The 21,882-nt window shown below is 34.6% G+C and overlaps 1 protein-coding gene across 1 annotated transcript; it reads right to left on the bottom strand.

Moving 5' to 3' along the window:
- Positions 1-4,904: 4,904 nt before the first annotated feature.
- Positions 4,905-20,616, bottom strand: LOC120186743 (E3 ubiquitin-protein ligase BRE1-like 1). Its single transcript, XM_039190613.1, has 19 exons — positions 20,079-20,616; positions 19,021-19,182; positions 18,859-18,937; positions 18,421-18,648; positions 18,149-18,310; positions 15,729-15,919; positions 15,568-15,651; positions 15,365-15,484; positions 15,081-15,267; positions 14,822-14,982; positions 14,639-14,710; positions 14,371-14,447; positions 13,507-13,701; positions 6,900-6,972; positions 6,732-6,818; positions 5,849-5,986; positions 5,566-5,768; positions 5,297-5,462; positions 4,905-5,119 (listed from the first exon to the last, which is right to left on the bottom strand). Exons 1-19 carry the CDS (start codon positions 20,187-20,189, stop codon positions 4,988-4,990), a joined length of 2,628 nt encoding a protein of 875 aa, XP_039046544.1. The 5' UTR covers positions 20,190-20,616; the 3' UTR covers positions 4,905-4,987.
- Positions 20,617-21,882: the final 1,266 nt, after the last annotated feature.

The following is a 21,882-nucleotide window of genomic DNA, read 5'->3' as shown; positions in this document are numbered from 1 at the left end:
TCCAATTTAAAAAGAAAAGAGGAGAGAAAATGCAAAGAATATGAATTAGTTTTAAAAAATGTATTATTTGTACGAATCAAGTTATGGTTTGAGGGATGGTTGTAATATCCCAAATATCATACTAGGGACTATATCGAAAAGATTTGAAAATTTAAGATTTAAAATGAATAAGTGGTAAAAGATGAGAAAAAGATTTGAATAGTGTTTAGACTAAATTGTATCAATAGATAAGTTAAGAGGGCATTCTGGTCTTTTAGAGGAAAATGAAATTAAAAATAGATAGGGATCTTAAATAGGGAGAAAGAGGAAAGTAAAGTATTTCTACACTTCTCTTCTTCATGTGGGTGTTCTCTCCTCCCTAGCATAAGGTAAATTCCCATTAGCTAGTGTTTTCTTTAAATTATGGGTTGTTTTGGTAATATTAAGTGATATATGTGCATAAGGAAGGATTATTTGGGATTAAAATGAAGAGATAAGGGAAATAATGGGGATTTTATAAAATGGGTTTTGAAAGGATATGTTAATATAGTGTTTATGGATGTTTTATGGTAGATTTGACTTGCCATAGAGGCAAATGAGAGATTAGAAGCATTGAATATGATTAAAAACACATTAGCAAAAGTGGTGTGATTCTTAGAACTTAATATTCTTGGTAGATGTTAGATGTTTTATGAAACAAGATGAAGGAAAATTTGTATGGATAAGTAGAGAAGAGTTAAATAGCATTGTTGGGTGTAAAATAAAGAAATTTGGCCCCATTTGGCTAATAATCGGGTTAAAAACTATAAAATCTGGGCAAGGGTATCGGTATTAATAGAATAGTACCGATACTATAAGCAAAAAGGGGATGAATTTGCTGGATAGCAGTATCGATACCATAGTAAGGGCAACGATACCAAGCAAACATCGAATCTAATATTGGTATCAATACCGTAAGGGGGTATCGGTACCATAGTATAGTAGTATCGATATCATGGTAAGGGTATCGATACCATGCAACATCGAACTTAATATTGGTATCGATACTAGAAGGGGGTATCGGTACCATGGTAGAAGTATCGATACTTTGGAGCCATAAATGTTAAGAATAGGTTGATATTGAAATAGAAAGTTAATAATATATCCTTTTGATTATGGTTTAAGTTAGATGGTTAGGAAATATACTAACATTGGGTATGGTACATGTTTTAATGGATGCTTGAATAGATCGGAACCAAATTCTCGAGACAAGCAAAACTAAGGGCAAAGGCAAAGTACCGGAGTAATCAACTTTACTTTTTGGATTCTTAGCGAGGAAGGTCAGGTGAGTACATTTATTGTATGCAATCTAGATGAAAATGATTAGAAATTATTCAAGATGTAATATTTAAATGTTAATGTATGTTTTACCGTAATTACTATGTTTATTGAATATATGGAAATGATATTGTGAATGAGTTTTAGAGTATGAACTGCTCTAAAACGAATGAAATTAATAATGCATATGGGTACATTATCGGCATGAAAGGATGTCATAGTTGAAATGCATATGGGTGCATTATCAACAGAAAAATATGATATAGTTAAAATGCATATGGGTGCATTATCAACAGAAAAGTATGCTATAGTTGAAATGCATATGGGTGCATTATCAACAGAAAAGTATGTTATAGTTGAAATGCATATGGGTGCATTATCAACAAGAAAATTATGCTATAGTTGGAATGTATATGGGTGCATTATAAAAAAAAGTATGTTATAGTTGAAATGCATATGGGTGCATTATCAACAGAAAAGTATGCTAAAGTTGAAATGCATATAGGTGCATTATCAACGTAAAAGTATGCTATAGTTGAAAATGCATAATGATGCATTATAAACATGAATGGAGGTTATAAATGAAAAGAAAGAATAATGACCAATGATCATGATAATTGTGAATAAAATACTTATGTATATATAAGGGTTACTTTACAATATTATGACTCACTAAGTAATACTTAACGTGTGTGTTTCCACGTGTAGGTAACAGCAGAGAATAATCAAGTAAGGAGTGCAGCCGTAGCTGCAGATGTCATCCACTAAGGTTGAACCAGTAACATTAGGACAATAGTAATCATTTTGGAAACTTGTTTGACATGTAATTAAATTTAACAAAATATTTTGTAAAATGTCTTAATGAATACTTATTTGTTATGTTTATTTATATGGAATTAAGTTTGCAAAAAAAAATTTTAAAGGCTTTTCAAAATGAGTAAACAGTTTTTAAGTAATGTGACATTCATATTCATATACGGAAACATATACGGAATATGGGTGTTACAATGGTTGTCATCCTTAGAGGTCTTAGGTTTAAGCACTAGTATCTTCATAGGTGTTTGAGCTTTCATTGTCAAATGGTTTAGAATATTTAGAATAGATACTATACCCATACATTGGAATCACCCTAGTTTAATAAAAATAAAAATTGTATTTTTCAAAGATAAATTTTCTTTCCTCTCATTTTCAACCCTACCAAACAATGCATGGAAAGAAAATTGTATTTTATTTCAATTTTTTCATCATTTCTGCCAAGTACAAAGAAAAAATAATAATTTCCCATCCTTTTAACTTTCAAACTTTGCAAACAACGTGCAGGTGGTTCATTATCTGATATTACCTGTAATGCTGAAGCCGGAGCTTGTAAATGGCATGATAATCACCCATCCTTGCTCGTATTCATTGCTTGATGTTTGTTCATATCCTACTCAATTCAACAACACTTATAAATACAACCTCTGGTGGTCTTTGGAATATCGTTATTCGGAATGATGTTTGTGCCAAATCTTTGTTGAGTATGAACCATCGGTTACTCCCTCCCCTCTTTGCAGTGATTTGGCAAATGCAAAATCACTTTACATATTATTAAGAATGAATTATTACTTTTTTATCCATTCTATAAAAATGTATATTTTATTGCAAAATATAAGATTAAATTAGGCGATATTAATATGAATATTTGTAAAACAATTCATTAGATTCTATCTAAATTTTACATTTAACATACTATTTATAAGATTATGTATTAAATATTATTTAAAAATAAATACAAATACTATTAATACAATATATTCCATTTGTTTCATATCTACATTCTTGAGTCTGTAAAGACAAACTATAAAATAACCGTTACTCTAAAAACAAATTATTCCAAACAGAAGAATAAAAACAAAAAATATTTTTATTTTACAAATTTATTTGAAATAGAATATTCATATACATGGTCAACCTCGTAATCGTTTAAAAAAAATAACCCAAACTTAAATCCAGCCCACTTATCCAAAATAACTATTTTTAATTAAAAAGTGATTTTAAATTACATTTTTATAATTAAATTTAGATAAAATATTAGCTTATTTAAATTCTACGACAAATTTGTTAGGAATAATATGGAGGGAATAAGGAGTGTTTTATATATTATTTTCTCAATTAGGGTGAAATAAACGGTGGACATAAAAAGACAATCAAACCACCTAACATCTTTTGAAAGACGCCGAGACGATCGCCTAATATCTTTGGGAAGACGTCGAGAATTAGGGTTGTACAGAAGTCGGATTTTAATCCGATCCGGATCGATTTTTATCCGATCCGGTTTTTTTCTAGAAAAAAACCGGTTTATAAAATAACCGGTTCGATTTCTAACCGGTTTGGAGGGCCGGATATCCTAACCGATGTAACCGGTTTCTGTTTTAAAAAAACGGTTATAAAAAAACCGATTTTAATATTATTAAAATTACATCATCATCAATTGCAACAAAGTTTACGATAATTTGTTGAAAACATTTTGATATTTCGATATAACAAATTAAGTTAAATGAATTTTAAGATTTTCCAAATGATTTTTTAAATATATTCGATATAATTATTCGAATATCAAAACATTACTCCAAATATTTCAAAAACCAGACCGGTTTTTTTCAAACCGGTTTTTTATCCGATAAAAAAACCGGTCTAGATTTTTTTCTCCAAACCGGTTTAAAAAAATCCGATCCGGTTAAAAAAAATCGGTTTTTCCCAAATCCGATTTCGAATATTTTTTTCGCAAAATCGGATATTCGGATTTTTTATGCACCCCTACCGAGAATACACTACGTCTTTTGAATTGATATGTTGTTAAATTGGCGTTCACACTACATGAAACCTAGGGAAGACACCGTACGTTCTAAGTATCCTCCCAAAGATATCAAATGACCCAATCGTCATCCCCTGTATATTGTTCATTCCACCCTAGTTTAGGAAATAATTTCTCCATTTATGAGTCATTCTTTTTTTATCAAACAAATCACCCAACTTTAGACCAGATAAAATAGATCACCTAACTGATACCCATGTCTAATTTTGACGGGTTAAGGTGAGAAAACAAGTTTCTAAGGCATAATTATCCAAAGTGTAACATTCTCATTGGAAGAGTACATTAACTAAGAAATGTAATACACTACCTTATATTCTCAATTAGTGTGTACAATTGACAATCCTATATTATTTTCTACACTCTGCATAAAATAAATGCTATCATCCAATTACAAAGGTTATTTCTACACTATGCATAAAACACTAAGAGAACATCCAAATATTCTTTCAATAACTGTCGCAAGTCACAATCTATGAAGAAAAAACTAATACTAAATATATGAAGCCAAAATTTTGAATAACACCCCAAATTATTTCACAAGGAGAAATTTTTTCCTTGGATTGTAGAATTCGATTGATTCTGATTCTGACTACTCTGCAAATTATAACTAAAATTTCCAATAGCTTCAAGCAGTTCAGCAGTCAAATATCATAAATAAAGCTAATAACTTGAAGACCAAACAAGCAAATCTGAGGCACTAATGGGCAGGAATCCTGTAGTTCATTCTTTTCTAACATAAGAACACATGGGAACCTGTCAGAGTGCATATCTGTTGCCAAATACACACGAGATGCGACCAAATCGCGTTGATGGGCAGTTGTGACAACAGCTCCAGTATCAGATATAAACAGGTTTAACATCATTTGCACCAAAGCTCGCAGCACAAACTGGACACTTGCGGTGACGACTTTCAGTAACTTTTTGAACACAGGGGTTGCAAAAGAGGTGAAAGCATTTTGTAATAACAACCTGAATAGCACATAGAGAGAAAGAAACGGTAGAAGTAAGAGCATTGTTTGAAACAGAAGCCACCCTATCCTTTTGTCAGCGCAAAAAAGAGGGAAAAAAAGGACTCAAGCTACAACAGTGAAGACCCAAATTGAACAATTGCCATCTGGAACTAATAAAACAGAATAGCACATTTACCTCTTTCGGTCTGTCAAGACAGATACTGCACTTCAGTATTTCCTTGTACTGTTGAAGTTCCTGTTGAAGCCTTTCAGCAGTTGTTGATCCTTCCGTCTCGGTTTGAAGACATGAAACCTTCGTTCTTGTCACTTCCAATTCCTCCTCAATTCTTTTCTTGCTAAACCTAATAGATGAATTAAGTGAGGAAAGACATGAATTCACTCTATACACTGAGAACAGATGGGAACAAAATAATAATAATAATAATAATAATAAAATTCCTTTACCTTTCCTTCTCTAGTTCAACCTGCAACTCCGCCAATGCCACTTGAGTTTTCTCAATCTTAGATTGAGACTCCTCCAGTGACTCCCTTTCTTGTTGAGATGAACTTCTCACATCTGACAATTGCTTTCGTGTATTTTCCAATGAAACTAACTTCTGAGATCTTTCTTCCGCGAGTTTCTGAACATGGTCTGACCAGAACCTCATCTGCAAACCCAATTGCACAAGAATCAAAAGAAGTAATTACTTTTGGAAAGACCATTCGACTCAAAATAAGTTATGTATACCTGATCCTCGATTTTTGCAGCTTTCATCTCATAGAAGTTAAGGGCCGCACTAGATTGCTGAATCTCCTTTTCCATGGTATGCTTCTCCAAGAGGAGAGTGTCTTGCAGCTGTTTTCCCTTAACACCTTCCAAACCAAGCTGAAAGTACCATTGAAGAGAAAAGATCAAATTCTAGGAGTCAAAATAAAAGTATACCCTTTACGTGAATATAATTGTCACAGAATATCATGATGAACCTAAAAGCCCAAAGACCTTTACAGGAATAGTTTAGACAAAACCACATATATTAACTGCACTTCCAGTTTCAAAATAAGTAAATCAATCTTAGGCCAATAACATCCACACCCCAAAAATATAATTACAGTCCAATAAAGTTCGAACATGGAGATTATTACAGTCCAATCGAAACAGCTAACTCAGCAAGAAGAATGTCTATGAATATCATACCAAGAATTAACAACCAAAACAGAGACCAAGCACTGGGCTTAACTTTTCATGTTCCATCCCCCCAAACTAAAGGAAATGATACAATCCCTTTTAACCGCTAGTTTTTCATGGCTGGTTTGAAGTAGAAGTTTCTATTCCATGTCAAAAATCTTTTCCTATTTGCTGTGCAAGCATCCATGAACGTACCAAATTGTTTCACTTATAAATATATGGTTGATATCTAGCCATTGCCCGTAAGTGGAAACTTTTGAGGTTGGAATAGAACATAAAGAGTCGGAAAAAAATCAATCTTACCAGCATAAGGAAATAAATAAAAAAAAATTTGTCAACAGAATCCATCACCTAATGGTAGTAAGCAGAAAAGGAAATGAAGTAAATGATATTAATACAAACTTTTCAATGAGCAGAATATCCCAAACCGAATTAAATTGATTACCTTGGTGTTATAGTCATCTCTCTCTGTAATTTGCAGCAATAGCTGCTGGTTTTGTGTCTGCATGTCATCATATGCCTGTCCAATTGACTGAGGAAAACTACAGTAAGCCTCAAGAAATCATCATGATAGTATAAAGGGAGAACCAAGATTAAATGACAAGATGCTAACCTCTAATTCAGATAAGTAAGCTTCATTTTCTACATTTTTCGATTTCAAAGTATCGGAAAGCCTAGCCTTATTCCTGCAATAGTACATGATGTTTTTCACGCTCCTCATACTCCTTGGTGTTATGAACAAATTCTTGATGCGAAGAAAGATATAAGAAGCAACAATGCCAAGGACAATATTTCCAGTATATTAAAACAAAAAGATATATCCAGGATGTTGAAAATCATGAGTGAGAAAGTTAGTGAGAGAGAGTGTGTGGAGTCGAGAGACACTGTTTCTCCTGGAAGGGGTAGAGCAGTGCCTGGTGGAGGATCGTGGGTAGCATTCATAGATAATCTTAGTAGGAGAGTGCATAGAAGTGTTTTATGGGATTGTTTTAGTCTTCATGGCAAGGTGGTTAAGGTGTTCATTCCTTTTGTTAATAGGAGACCTAACTATAAGGATAAAATGTTTGCTTTTGTGCACTTTGCAAGCAAGGAGGATTTGCTTAATGAAAAGAGCAAGATGGACAATGTCATGGTAGATGGGAGGAGAATAGTGGTAATGATTGCGAAATATCAGAAGAGCAGTTTTCCAGGGAACCTTAAGCGCAAAAGTATAGCGGGGCCTGGAGAGGCAGGTGTGGAGGTATCCAAAAGGAAAAGTCCAATATGTCATGATGTTGATGCTGGGAAGAAGGAGCTGTTGAATAAGTTTCATGATGGTAGAACATATAAGGATACGGTTGTGGGAGTGAGAAAAGTTGATGGTCAGCAAGTAATCAGCTCTGGGGATAGGAGGGAGGTGAGGAAGCCTTTGGAAGTCTTTATTCCAATGGAGGAAAGAACATGGCTGAGAGCGTCTTTATCAGGTTCAAAGGGCTTTACGAAGCGAGGGAATCAATGTCAAGGTGGTAAGGTGGGGTTATGCAAAGAATGCATGTTTGATGGTTTTCCGATCAGTGGAGGAGAAAGAAGCAGCGATTGAAAACAAGTGGGAGGCACTATCCTTTTGGTTCGAAAGGTTGGAGCCAGTTATGGAAGAGAAGTGTGTCCCTTTACCTTATTGTGCAGTTTCCATGATAGGTGTTCCATTAAACTGCTGGTCAGTTTCATTCTTTACAAGTTTGGCATCGAGATGGGGCAAATTAGTGAAGATTCAGGAACATACAACTCAAAAAGTAGATTGCAGGGTGGCTCATATGTTGTTGAGGGTTGAGAGCCCGTTGGATATCCCTCCCTATGTCACCATTAATACTTATGGAAGGTCTTTTATTATTAAGATTAAAGTTGAAGGCAGTGAGGATTTCTTTCCTATGATAGAAGATGGAGTTGATGAAGAGGATTCTGTGGATGGAACAGTTGATCCATGGGAGGAGACCTCGTCGGAAGAAAATCAAGGGGATGAGCGGGAGGGTCTGCAGGAGCAGTTGAATTTCAAAAAGTTGGCAGACACGCAGAATAGGGTTGAAGCATGGGTTAGGAATGCTACAATTAGATAGGAATTTGAAAGAAAATGTAGAAGTCAATAATATCTTTGGGGCTGACTTTGGTTCTGAGGGGACAGTACTACGTGAGGTCCATAGTCAGCAGCAAGTGTCAGGGGCTTTTTCTGAAGGAAGGGAAAGGGAGCAGAGCAAGGGAGGTGTTATCTCGGGACAAGATAAAGTGGTCATAGATGATGGGCTTAATTCCAGCATGGAGAGGAGAGAGGTGTTTGGGCCTGAGCAAGGAAGCCCAAGAGTTAATAAAAATGGGGTTAAGTCTGCAGAATTAATTAATGGAATACAAGTTGATTATGGTCTGCAGAAAGGGTTTGTTTCATCAGGCCAGCGGCGTCTTATTGGGAGGAGTGCTTCAGTTAGTAAAGATGAGAGGGGTTTTTATAAGAATATGTATGCTAGGAGATGGGAAGCTAAAAGTTGTAGTGGTAAGGGGTCTGATTATGTTACAGAAAAGGAGGAACAGGGGAGGTCAGAAGTTTTAGAATGTTGGAATGTCTCTAAATTGTTGGGGGTTAAATTTAAAGGAGGTGAGACAGAGTTCTTGACCAAAGTGGGTCCTTTGGTAAAGGAGAGAGGATTGATGGTTGGTAGTAGGAATATGGATTTAAGGTTATGGTAAGATAAGATGGTAGAGTGGTCCATAATGTGTTGGAATGTTAGGGGTTTGGGTAGGAGGGTGAAAGCTAGAGCAATTAGAAGGTTTGTGGAGGAGAAAAAGCCTACAATTTTATTTTTACAAGAATCTAAACTGGAAGTTGTATGTCCTTTGTTAGTAAGAAAAATGGGTGGTAAAATACTCACTGGTTCAGTAATAGTTCCTGCTGTAGGTTCTGCTGGTGGTTTAATAACTTTGTGGAATCAAAAGGAATTTGTGATGAAGGAAAAGTTATACACAGTAGATTTGTGGCAATAAAGGGGTTGTTGGAAGGAGTACCAGGTACTTGTTGTTTTATTAATGTATACGGTCCGAGTGTTGATATAGAGAAGGAGCAGTTTTTTAGGGAACTATCAGCCTTTTTGGAACAGATTGATTGCCCAGTTTGTTTAGGAGGAGATTTCAATGTGGTATTGTCTCAAGAGGAGAAAGATGGAGGAGCAGTGAATCCAGTATCTATGAACAGTTTCAGAGATTTTGTTAGCAAGACAAATTTGATTGATTTGCCATTATTTGGAGGTCGTTTTACGTGGTGTAACAATAGGAAAGTTCCCACTTATGAGAGGTTGGATCGGTTTTTGGTTTATCAAACATATTTTTCTTCTTTTCCAAAATTAAGCCAACTTTGCATCCGAGGTCTGTCTCTAATCATAACATCATTTGGTTGGAGAATAAGGAATGTAATTGGGAGCCGAAATCATTTCGGTTGTTTAATTATGTGTTGGAGGAAGATGGGTTTAGTGAGATGTTGAAAATCATCGGGTGAAGGATATGGCAAAGAGGTGGGCGAGGAGGGATTATCTTCAGTTGCCAGGAAAAATTAGAACGTTGGAAAGAGGAATTCAAAATATGGAATTGGATTTGCAAACAAGGATTTTCCATGGTGTCTATGAAATCTATTGTTGATGCAAAGAGAGAATTATGGGAGCTACAAAAAAGAAAGAATCGATTTGGTTGCAAAAGTCAAGAATAAAGTGGAGATTGGAAGGAGATAAGAACACTAGATTTTTCCATCATAGTGCGGCAGTTAGAGGGAGGATAAATTGTATTAAATCTCTCAAAGTTGACAATGTAATCATGGAAGATCCCATTGTTATTAAAGCCTCTGTGATGGAGTTCTTCAAGGGGTTGTTCAATCAAAGGAATACTTTGGAGGTTGAGGATTTAAATCTGGATTTTCTTAGATTATCGGAAGGGCAGTGTCTAGCTTTGGAAAAGCCATTTTCGGAAGAGGAAGTATAGGATGTTATTGTTCATTCGGATAGTAACAAAGCTCCGGGACCGGACGGTCTAAATTTAGGTTTCTTTAAGAAATTCTGGACCATTTTGAAAGATGATGTGATGCTGTTTTTTAAAGACTTGTATGGGGGGATGGAGTGGGATTCGGAGGTAAATCATTCCTTTATTCTCTCATTCCTAAGAAAGCCAATCCGGAGGGGTTGGAAGACTTTAGGCCAATTAGTCTAGTTGGAGGGCTATATAAAATTTTATCTAAGGTTTTAGCTAGGAGATTGAGCTTGTGCATTGATGATATTATGAGTCCGTCTCAATTTCTTTCATTCCAGGAAGGAACATATTGGACTGCTCGTTTATAACAAATGAAAGTATCGACTTTTGGAGGAAGAAAGGGTTGAAGGGAGTAGTCTTCAAAGTGGACTTCAAGAGAGCCTATGATTCGGTTGATTGGGATATTTTGCTGAAAATAATGAGCAAAATGGGGTTTGGTGATAAGTGGAGGTCATGGATGCATCAATGTATGTCTTCAGCGTCCATTTCGGTTCTAGTAAACGGGTCACCTACAGAGAAATTTCACACAGCGAGGGGATTGAGACAGGGATGTTCTTTATCTCCTTTGCTGTTTAATTTGGCCAGTGAGTTACTGCATTTGTTGCTAACTAAAGCAGTTGACATGGGACAGTTTTCAGGCTTCGATTTAGGTGTTCAAGATAGGGCATTTAAGCTTTCGCATTTGCAATTTGCGGATGACCTTATAATTTTCAGTAAAGGCTCTATTCGTGATTTGAGGAATGTTAGAAGAGTATTATTAATTTATGAGTTATTAGTGGGGTTGAAGCTTAATCTAGTTAAGAGCAGAATTTATGGTATCAATGTTGAGAATGGGGTGTTAGATACTTGGGCTAATGATATTGGTTGTTCGGTAGGCTATTTCCCTTCAGAGTATCTAGGCTTACCCTTGGGGTACAAGAGGAATTCGGCTTCTATGTGGGAGCCAATAGTGAAAAGATTTCATGCTAAGTTGAGTGGTTGGATGTCTAATTCCCTGTCGCTTGCAGGAAGGGCGGTGTTGGTTAAATCAGTGTTGTGCTCGCTCCCTATTTATTTTCTTTCCATTTTCAAAATTCCAGTTTTTGTGCTAAAGAAATTAAATTCTATCATGGCTTCATTTCTGTGGGGAGGTGCGGCGGGTAAAAAAAATTCCACTGGTTAAGTTGGAATTCGGTTAGTAAACCAAAAAGATTGGGGGGTCTAGGGGTCCCGAATTTATCTCTTGAATCGTGCATTATTGGGGAAATGGGTATGGAAGTTTGCAGCAGAGAAAGAGTCCTGGTGGAAAAGGGTGGTATGTGGTGTTTATGACTTGGATCCGAAGTGCATAATGATGGAGAATTCGTGGCCAGCCCGTGCATCATGGATTTGGAGAGGTGTAGTTAAAAATTTCTTCACTGATGATGGTTTTGGGGATTGTATTAGGAAGAATATGCGTTTGAAGACTGGGAAGGGGAATTCAGTTCAGTTCTGGAATGATGTTTGGCTGGGAGAAGTACCTCTGAAAATTCAGTTTCCTAGACTCTATGTTCTTTCGAACAACAAATCGGGTAAAGTGATGGAGTTTAGGGTGAACAATGGGGATGGTTGGGTGTGGGACATTCAAATGAGGCGAAATTTGTCAGATTGGGAGGTTGATCAGTTGATTGCTATGTTGAACAATATATCCTTATCTCCATGTGAAGAAGACTGTTGGATTTGGTCAGGGAATGGAGAGGGTTGTTTTTCAGCTAAATCTTGTATCAATATTTTCTTTGATCAAGATGGTAGTGAGCAGAAGAGGGAGACTTGGGAGAGGCATATTTGGGTAGGGATTGCTCCTCCACGGGTGGAGACATTTGTTTGGCAAGTTGTGCATCAGAGAGTAGCGGTTGAGGAATTAATAAGAGAGGTGTGGTTGGGATTGACGATCCTTTATGTTCATTGTGTGGTAGGGAAATGGAATCAGTTACGCATCTCTTTTTGCATTGCGAGGTAGTTTGGGGTCTGTGGTCCAAATTTTTGAATATCTGGGATTTGTCCTTTGTGATTCCAAATAATATCATTGATTTTTTGAATTTGTGGGATGATTTACTTCCGAACTCAGTGATCTGGAAGTTTATTCCAAGGGCGTTGATGTGGTCAGTGTGGAAATGCAGAAACGAGGTCATTTTTCAAAAAGTAAAGCTGGATGGGGTGAGACTATTTTTTATTGTTCGTTTTAGAATAGCTTCCTGGTTTGTTGCAAAGTTCAAGGAGATGCATATCCCTTTAGACTCACTTGTGGGTGATTTAAACTGATTTGGTGGGAAGACAGGGAAATGGTAATCCTCAACCAATTTGCTGGGTTCCTCCTCCGGATGGGTTCTTAAAGTTAAATGTTGATGGAGCGATGACAAAGGGCTGGGATAAGGGGGTATTGGTGGTCTAATTCGGGATAGCAAGGGCGTGTTGCTTAAATGGCTTTCAGAAAGAGTTGGGGGTGGTCCTCCTATCTTGGCAGAATTAATGGCGATTAAGAGGGGGTTATGTATCTTGGCAGATTTAAGTTATGTTCTGAATCAGAGGTTTATTCTTGAATCAGATTCAAGCAATGCTCTGAAGTGGATCAAGAATCCGGGTTTATGCACTCTTATGTTCCAATTATTGGTGAAGGATATAGTCTCTCTTATGGCAGGGAAGGATATCATTATTAGGCATATCTTGAGGGCTGCAAATTGGGAAGCTGATAAATTAGCTAAAGACGAGATAGGGTGATGTTTTGGTTTCTGTATGTTTGTGTTGATGTGTAGTATTTTTTACTATGTTTAGCTGTGGTTTTTAAGTTTTATGTAATTCATGGGGATGTTAGCAGATTGTGAGGGTCTGCTTATGATGTACTAATGTTTCATCTATTAATTTTTAGGCACTCTTTTCCTCATTTCTTTGTCCTTCATGTTACTTGCATAACATGGAGGGTGAAAAAGGAGGTTTTTAATGAGGCCTAATATTCTATCAAAAAAAAAATATTTCCAGTATATTTCATTTTGGCTAATGAGAATTCAAAATGAATACTGTATGATGAAATTGCCTAGGCACACTAAATAAAAGTTTGTCTAATGCAGAAATGACAATTGCAGGTTTACTGGAAAGGTCTACACAACCACCTATTTTCCAAACACAATTGAAAGAGTCAAAAAAGAAAAGGAAAAAAAGAGTTTAACCTCTGGGAAGCCTCCAATTTCTGTCGCAAGTCAGCAATATCAGCTTCTGCAGCAGCCAACCTTTGCTGGGATACCGCTTCGGCTTCATTAGCTTTCTTAACACGTGATTCCAAATTTTGCTCATCGAGAGAAGATTTCAAACTTTGAACACGAGCCCATGCCTTGTATTCTGAATCTCTCGCTTCTGAAGCATCTCTGCAATATAGAGAAAAAAAGTAAGTATCAAGAAATATACATAAAAATATGGAACCATATCAAGGATTGCAAGATGAGCCCTGAAGTGATACATAACAATAATCCAGAGTGCAATATTCGATAACTTGCCCAAAATCTCAACTGTATAAACGCCAAATTCTCAATATCAAAATGGTAATCCAACCTCCCAACATAGTAGAACACACATACCTATGAACGTTAGCATCATACATGTTTGACAAGTATGGGACAACAAAGCTAACCTAACCCAAATAAAGAGAAGACAGTCCACTAATAAATTCAATTAAAGCCTATTTCCTAAATGTAGGCCTAGAATAGACATTCTTACAAAACCTGGAAGAAAGTTGTGCATCATCAACGCATAACACCAGAAAACAGGTAGCATATCATAACTAGTAAGAACATAAGATATGCTAACATTCTCTTACACTTAAGGCAATAATAATTTCCAGAAAACTTGAAGTTACAACGCAGAAGAAGCAGAATCTCATTTTAACTCCAAACAGCAATGAATGGAAGAAATTGTGAGATAGATTTGAAATAAAATTGCTCAGGTATCCAGCATTTTCTATGGAGAATACAATCAACTCAATGTATGAAATCATGTAGAAGAAAATAAAAGAAAGCATTCTGTATGGATAATCCGACCTTGAATCAGTAAATTCACGTCTATGCATCTCCAATATCAACTTCAACTCCATACCACTTTGATTCAAATCTAGCACCTGTAACAATATATATTTAGACATCGATTTTGCTCTTTCAGCCGAAAAAAGTACAAGGACAGAGCAAAGCAGATATTATTGTTAAAATAAGACATCTTTTTCCTTAAACTTGAACAAGAGTGAAGTTCATATCACAGGTTTCTTCATCACAGATTTAATCAAAATAATTGAGTAATATTAACCAATCATACCATGGTTTGCAAATTATGTATCTCAGCAACTTGATCGGCAGATCTGACAGATAAATTCTCACTCTCTTTCTTCTGCTCACGGATAATCACCAATTCTTTGTAAGTCCATATAGAAAAAAGAAATGATCTCTGAGCCCTTAAAGCAAAACCAGGAATAACCACACAGTTTATGAGAGTACGGACCTTCCTATCATGAATACTGGAAAGAGACTGCACATCAGCGCGGAGAGATTGAATATTCACGGCAGCCTCTTTGTACTTACCTAATTGACTCTGCATCGAACTCATTGCCTCAGGAAATGAAGAAAGCAAGCTCTTAAAATCTGCAATTATTTCTTTTCTTCCTGAAACGTAAAGTATTTAAGCATTTTTCAGCAAAAGAATAGAAATGATGGAAACAGTAGATATTCAGAATCAGAGAAAACAGCATATAATTTCCTACCTGGTTGTACAGATGCCTTTTCAAGCTTCACTTTAATTCCCTTTATTTCATCAAATTTCCGTTGTATCTCTCCCTCCAGATGAGAAGCTCTAGAATCAGCAACTGCCAATGATCTCTGAAAAACATCAGCTATATCATTTTTAATACTCAGCTCCTTCTCTCTCCAGGCCAGGTTATCTTTCTGAATCTGAAAGTTTCAGGGAGTTATAGTCAGCATTGGAATTGGATACCCCTAATAAAATTAACGGAAAAAAGGCATAATTGAAACTACCAACAGTAACAACCTGTAGTTTCTCAAATAAATCTTTATAATAGAAAACTTCTGACTTTGACTTTTCTAGTTGATCTCTCATCTTACGGTAAACTTGGGAAGAAGAAATACACTTTATGCTCTTTAGTGTGTTCTGTCAATCAGAAATCCACATCAATTTATATGACTGAACAAATAGAACTGCATTAGAATAATTCTAATTTAGAAAAAGCAAACCTGCAAATCTGATAACTGCCGCAATATTTTTATCCTTTCTACATGAAGCTCTTTCAATTCGATCAGCCGAGAAGAAGCTTGTTCCTGCACACATATCAAGTTAATCACTCTGAGTAACTTTAAATTTTAGGAACTCTAACTAAAAGGAAGATGGGGATTACCAGCAGCTCTTTGAGGGCAGATTCCATTTCTTGCAGATCTCGATGCTTATCTTTGACTTTATCACCAGCAGCCTGCTTACCAAGGTTTAAGACAGGTAAAAAGGCCCCTTTTGTTGCATCTCTTTCGGCTTTAAGAGCTGCCAATTCGCAATTACTTTCCTTCAGTTCCACTACTGCACTCTCCAATTCACCTTCAAAAGACAAAGCAAAATAAGACAGTTCAACTTAGAGATACTTGAATGACATCTCATACCTTGATACACACACATATAAAACATGCATTTGAACAGCGATGAAAAGGGTTATCTCCCATTGATTGCCCCGTCCACAGCATTAGAAGATGGTAGTTTGTTAAGGTGCAATAAATGTTTGAATTGTGTATAGACGCATATACATGTATATACGCCAAAAAATGTAACTGCCGAATGTGGATAACCTGTACTAATGGTAAGCGGACTGTCTTAAAAGTCACCATATTGTCCTCCATTTAACTATTTTGATTGATTTAATTTAAACTTTAAAAGTATTTATTAATATATTACATTTTTTTTTACATTTATGATGACAAATGAAAGATTTATTTTCTTTTAATAAATTTTTAATTTGATTTGATCATGAAAAACTAAATGTATTTCTTTTCGATAGTATAAGTCTCTATACATTGATTTTATCAGATAAATTTGAAACCATTAAAATTCAAATTTTAAAAACAAATCAAGTTCAAACAAGAAACAATAACCAATGACAATTTCAATTTCAATAATTGCGAACAAAAACATTTCATTAATTAACAAAAGTTCTTGCAAAAATCATATTACAAATACCTTTCCTTTTACGGTCAAATGCAATGCATAAAATGTTCAATTACTTTGCAATTTATTCACTGTTGTAAACAGATGACCATTCAAACCTTAATGATTTTTAATACATTTTATAGTTTTCTAGCGTTTAGAATAACATTTTTTTCCTTTTTAGATTTGTGTTTCTAACCTTTTCAATATATTTCTTTATCAATTATTTGAAAAATGCATACATGTGAACAGTTCTAAACTTTATAACAGATTGGATGGCAATGTGCAGTCTAAGCATGGAATTATTTCTATTATGGCTATGCAAATTCCATTCTCTAGGAATAGACTATTTAACTTATTTACTTAACATTTAAGATTAGTTATATTTAGTGTTTTTCCCCTACGTTTTCTTAATACCGTTTTACTTTAAATGAAAATTTTATAATGTGGTACTCTGCATTTGTTAAAGTTCAATGCAGAGAATAGTTGTTTCGATTCAGCAAAGATAAATGCACTTTCTTATTTAATATATATAATCTCAGTTCATACTTCAATTTTAAAACATTATTATTGGTTGTTGACACTATGTTTTGATGTTTTTTCCTTTTTCTTTTTTCCAGTGTTGTCAAGGAGTGCACCTAGGCGTGCATTTTTTAAGGCTATAAGCATAAAAAAGTCCACCTTAGTTTATTTTATTCTACACTTTTTTCACTGATATACATTTACTAGTAAGAAAGGTGTAATATCAAACTTTATACTTTATTACATTTGAGCATTCAACAAACATTGACCATAAAAAATCGTAAATATTGACCAATAATAATTGTATCTTTTGTAGTAAACAAGACTCTGCTCTAGAATTTATATATCAAGGCTCTATATATGTATTACAAAAACCCACACATATGCATACTGTGCTTTACTTCACTCAAGCTTGAGGCAATGTTAGGGTTTAAGCGCCTAGAGTGCACCTTGCACCCTTGATAAAGCAATAGCTCAAATAAAAATTGATTTCACATTTATTTAGTGAAAGCACATATCATATATAAATTATTCATAATTTTATAGGCTTCGTTTTCTTAATAAAATTCAACAATTAAAAGACATTAGGTATGGGAATTTGATACTTGATTTGTTATTTTACATTTATGTTGCACTTGAATTATTGGTATACATTGAAAGTTGAATTTATTGTTGTTTACTTTCTTTATACAATTTTTTTCTATCATTGGCAATGATATTAGGAAATTTTTCATTAGAATAGTTCTTTTTTCTATTTATCAAGATTTTTCAAAATTGTTCGACATGTTTATCTTTGACTTAATTTTTATTCAACTGTCTTCTACAATGTTAGTTTAGTTCTTTCAAAAGATTATTATAAACTGAAATAGTCATTTGTGCATCACACCATGGGCATGAATCTATTCTACATAATGACATTGCAGTCATGCACTCTGATTTGTGTACATGCCACCATATACATGCAAGATAATATCATAAATGTGTTATCTACAATGCTACATCTTCTTAGGTGGAAACTGATATTGTAAACATCCAGACAACTAATGATGATGATATTGTCTCAATTCGTTATAAACATACCAATTTTGACCACACATAAAAGGTTACCTTTTAGACGTTTAAGCTCAGCCTTATTCTTCGCATCGATATCGCTATGGCTCTGCAATTCTCTCACCATGGATCTGTGTTTCAAATGAACATCACCGATTGCTAATCTGAGATTCTTAGCTTCAGATTCTAGTTCACTAGACTCCTTCTGTCTGCATGAATCTAACATAAAGAAACATTAAAACAGTTAAAGAGTAATAACTACAGAAATATTTTTTTATAAAGGACAAGACTATAAAATACACAATATACACTTTCCACTGAACGCATACCATAGTCTGGAAGCTCTTTCCGAACTGCAGCATATAGTTCATCCTTCAGGCGCCACGTATCATTAATGGAAACTACTATATTGTGTAAAATGATCCTAGTCGTTTCGGAGGCAGTTTGTTCTCTATCTTCTTTAATCTGCTTGGCATTATCTGAGGAGGAACTTTCAGTTGCACCTGTCTCCATAAGTCGGCTAAGAAAAGGATCCTCAGTGGGAGACAGAGGCCCGTCTACATAGTGATGCACAAGCTTTCTCAGTAAGTATAATTGAAAAACAATAAAAAAAAAACAACAGAAGAACTATACAAAAAGTCTACTCAACTTATAAATTATAAGTTATAACAAGAAAGAAAGAACAGTCTACGGAAATATGTTAACATTACATTACCAAGGCCCACAACAACAACAAAAAAGAGAGAAAATTGGCAGAAGTTCCTCACCCTTCGTATTGGATTCACATCCAACATCTTGTCTGCTGGACTCTCTTGTTATGGAACGTGATTCCAAGTCAGTAACTACCTAAAATATATAAATGGGGTTACCCTCATTTCTAATAAGCAGAAAATGCATAAAATTGTTTAGCAGTTTGGATAGGGGCTTACTGCTTCCCAAGATTTATTCACCGCGTTCAATATGGAATCATATCGCTTTTGTTTCTCCTTTAGTTGAATGAACTTGTTCTCAAGAGCAGAACACTCAACCTTTTGGGCCTCCAACTTTTGTAGAAGCTTTTGATTCTGAAATTGCAAAACTGCGGTATCAAGCTGCCCATATGAACAAAAAAAGAGGTGACATACGCAGAAGGTTCAAAATACGAGTTATAAAAGGAAAGAAATTCAACTATTTATTCCAGCATTAAACAACCAAAAAACCAACACAAATGGCCCAAAAACTTGAAAGCAAGAAAATATACAAGCATAGATTAAACTATCAAATAAAACTATATAACATACAATTTCTGCAGACAAGCAATATTGTAGTTTGTCATTAATGAAGTTAATGCTAACGCGAGCTTCCGGTTTCTGATTATAAAGAAATTTTATCAAAAAGTATTAATATAGTCCAACTTCCAAATCTCTGCAGAGTGCAGACCAATCAACCTACCCAAGCAAAACCCCTCACTAAAAAACCTATAGTAAAATCACCAATATTCACAATGAAGCACTTGAGGTGATCGATGAACCAGCAATGTTAAATCAAAAGCATACAACTGCAATGAGGAGAAATATACAAATTAATACTGTTACTACAGTAAGGTAAACAAAATCTGCAAAAGGAGTTAAGTGGCTTTTAAAGCAAATAAACCTGCATCAAATCCATGACCACCTGGGGACAAAATAGCAGCCAAAAGAATTGAATCTTAGCATAAAAAAAATCGTCAAAAGTTAAAAGAGGGGTAATAATCATTTTTCTGATATCAATATTTCGAGCATTCTGTTGAAACCTTATATTCACATACGTCCATTTGATCCCATAAAAAAAGATTAAAGTGCAAACTACATGCTTAAATAGCAATGCCAGATTTGAATCACACAAATAAACCGAAGTCGGAGATAAGATAATTAGACTATTTTTTCAAATTGAAATTTAAGAAAATCAAGACTAATATATCACTGCTGCAAATAAAATAAAATGGCAGAATGGTCAGCACAGAAAATACCTTTTTCTCCTCTGAAGTTGGCAAGCATGGTCGCTTCTTTGCTGCAACAGCAATGGGCGATATGGAGCTGAAGTGACGCCGTTTTCGGTCAGCCTCACCAGTACTCCCCATTGAACCCCACGCCACACTCACAAACCCTAAAATTCCGACCTTTATCACATGAAGGCCAAGTGTAATATCCACCCCAAATAAACCAAAATTCGAACCCGGATAGTCAATAATCTGTTCGAAACCCTAAATCCTCAATTTGAAAGCCCTAAATGATCAGAATTTTCACACTAAAAATCCCAGCTTTATCCAAATTATAATCTGAAACAAAAATGATCCCCGTTTCTCAATCAATAAAGCTCAAGTAGGAAAATGAAAAACTAAAAAACGGAAATTTTCGCTGGTAAGGTAAATTCTAGTTGCAAATATATATAGTTTTCAATAAACAAAATTAAAGATGTCGTTAAACCTATAACGTATCAGACCCGTAGAACTTTGTCTTCCCAGAGGAAAAAGTTCAAACTTTGGTGAATGTTAGAAAAGGCAGAAACCCAGTTTTTTTTTATTTAGTTTGAATGAATACACAGACCTGTGAGTGCTGGAGAAGAATCTCTAAAACGAAAAAGTAAAGAGGTGGAAGCGGTGATTGTGATCGGGACGCAATCAGGAGTGAAGGGCGGAATATATGTGATTAGGACTGAGTTTGAGCTTCAAACTCAGCCTTGGAGGGTTTCAAACCTTACTGCCAATTATGGAATGTTTAGCGCGGTACTGTCTGTCACACTCACGTACAGAGTGGCTTTCCTTTTAGCGGCTTCAATTGAATCACCGCCGGCGCCAAGTCCACGGCTTACAATTTGGATTTATTTGGGGTGTTGGTGGTTACGTTACCTTACAACTAATGTTAATGGTTGCGGGATGCAATCGTGAGATTGATTCGATTAATTTTTATACAAGTAAATTTGAGTTTGAAACTTGAGTATAAAATCAACTTGAATTTTTAATGAGTGTGATTTAAAAAATTGGTAACTAAAAAAATAATATATTGAAATTTTAGATTTTTAAAATTAAATTATAAATAATATTAATATTAATATTTATATTTATATTTTTTCTTAAAAAATACAATTTAAGACTATCATATGTTTAAGATTTATGTTCGAGTTTGAATCGAGTTAAGTCAGATATTTCAAGTTCAAGTCTGAGTCGAGTTTTAATTTTTTTTTTTTGAGTCGAACTAGAAATTTTAAATTTTTTAGTCAAATTTTAATTTTTTTTATTTTGAGTTCAAATCAAATTTAATAATTTTAAGTTCGTGAATTTTTTAATCGATTTAAATACTTTTCAAATTGAAGAATTCTAATCGACTAGTTTAGCACTCTAGCTGGAACTGCGTTGATTTGAGCAGTCCGCTTCAATTTTCCATTTCTAATTGGGTTTTAAGGTTTTCAATTTTCATACGTTAAAAGATTTTCAAGTATTCGAACAAGTTCAATAATAAATTATTATGGTTGTATTTCGTTATTAGATCACCTTGGATTACATGCTATAGATGATTAATTGATGGAAGACTTAGGCCTTGATATTTAAGTAATTTTGAAGTTAAAAGTATTATTTGGGTAAAAAACAATATGCAATAAATAAAAATTTTAAGTCGACAGTACGAAAAACATTTTAAAAATATATATTTTATCTATTTAAAATCATTTTTTGACAAAATAGTTTTTAAAAGCAAAATCAAATTGTAGTCTCTCAAAAGAGATATCAATAGAATAAATTTATGATACAAGTTGTATACCGTAATATACCATTTAAA

The sequence above is a fragment of the Hibiscus syriacus genome, unplaced genomic scaffold (genome assembly GCF_006381635.1).
Source record: "Hibiscus syriacus cultivar Baekdansim isolate YM2019G1 unplaced genomic scaffold, ASM638163v2 tig00004013_pilon, whole genome shotgun sequence".
Taxonomy (NCBI): Eukaryota; Viridiplantae; Streptophyta; class Magnoliopsida; order Malvales; family Malvaceae; genus Hibiscus; species Hibiscus syriacus.
This window is presented reverse-complemented; position numbering and strand designations above follow the sequence as displayed.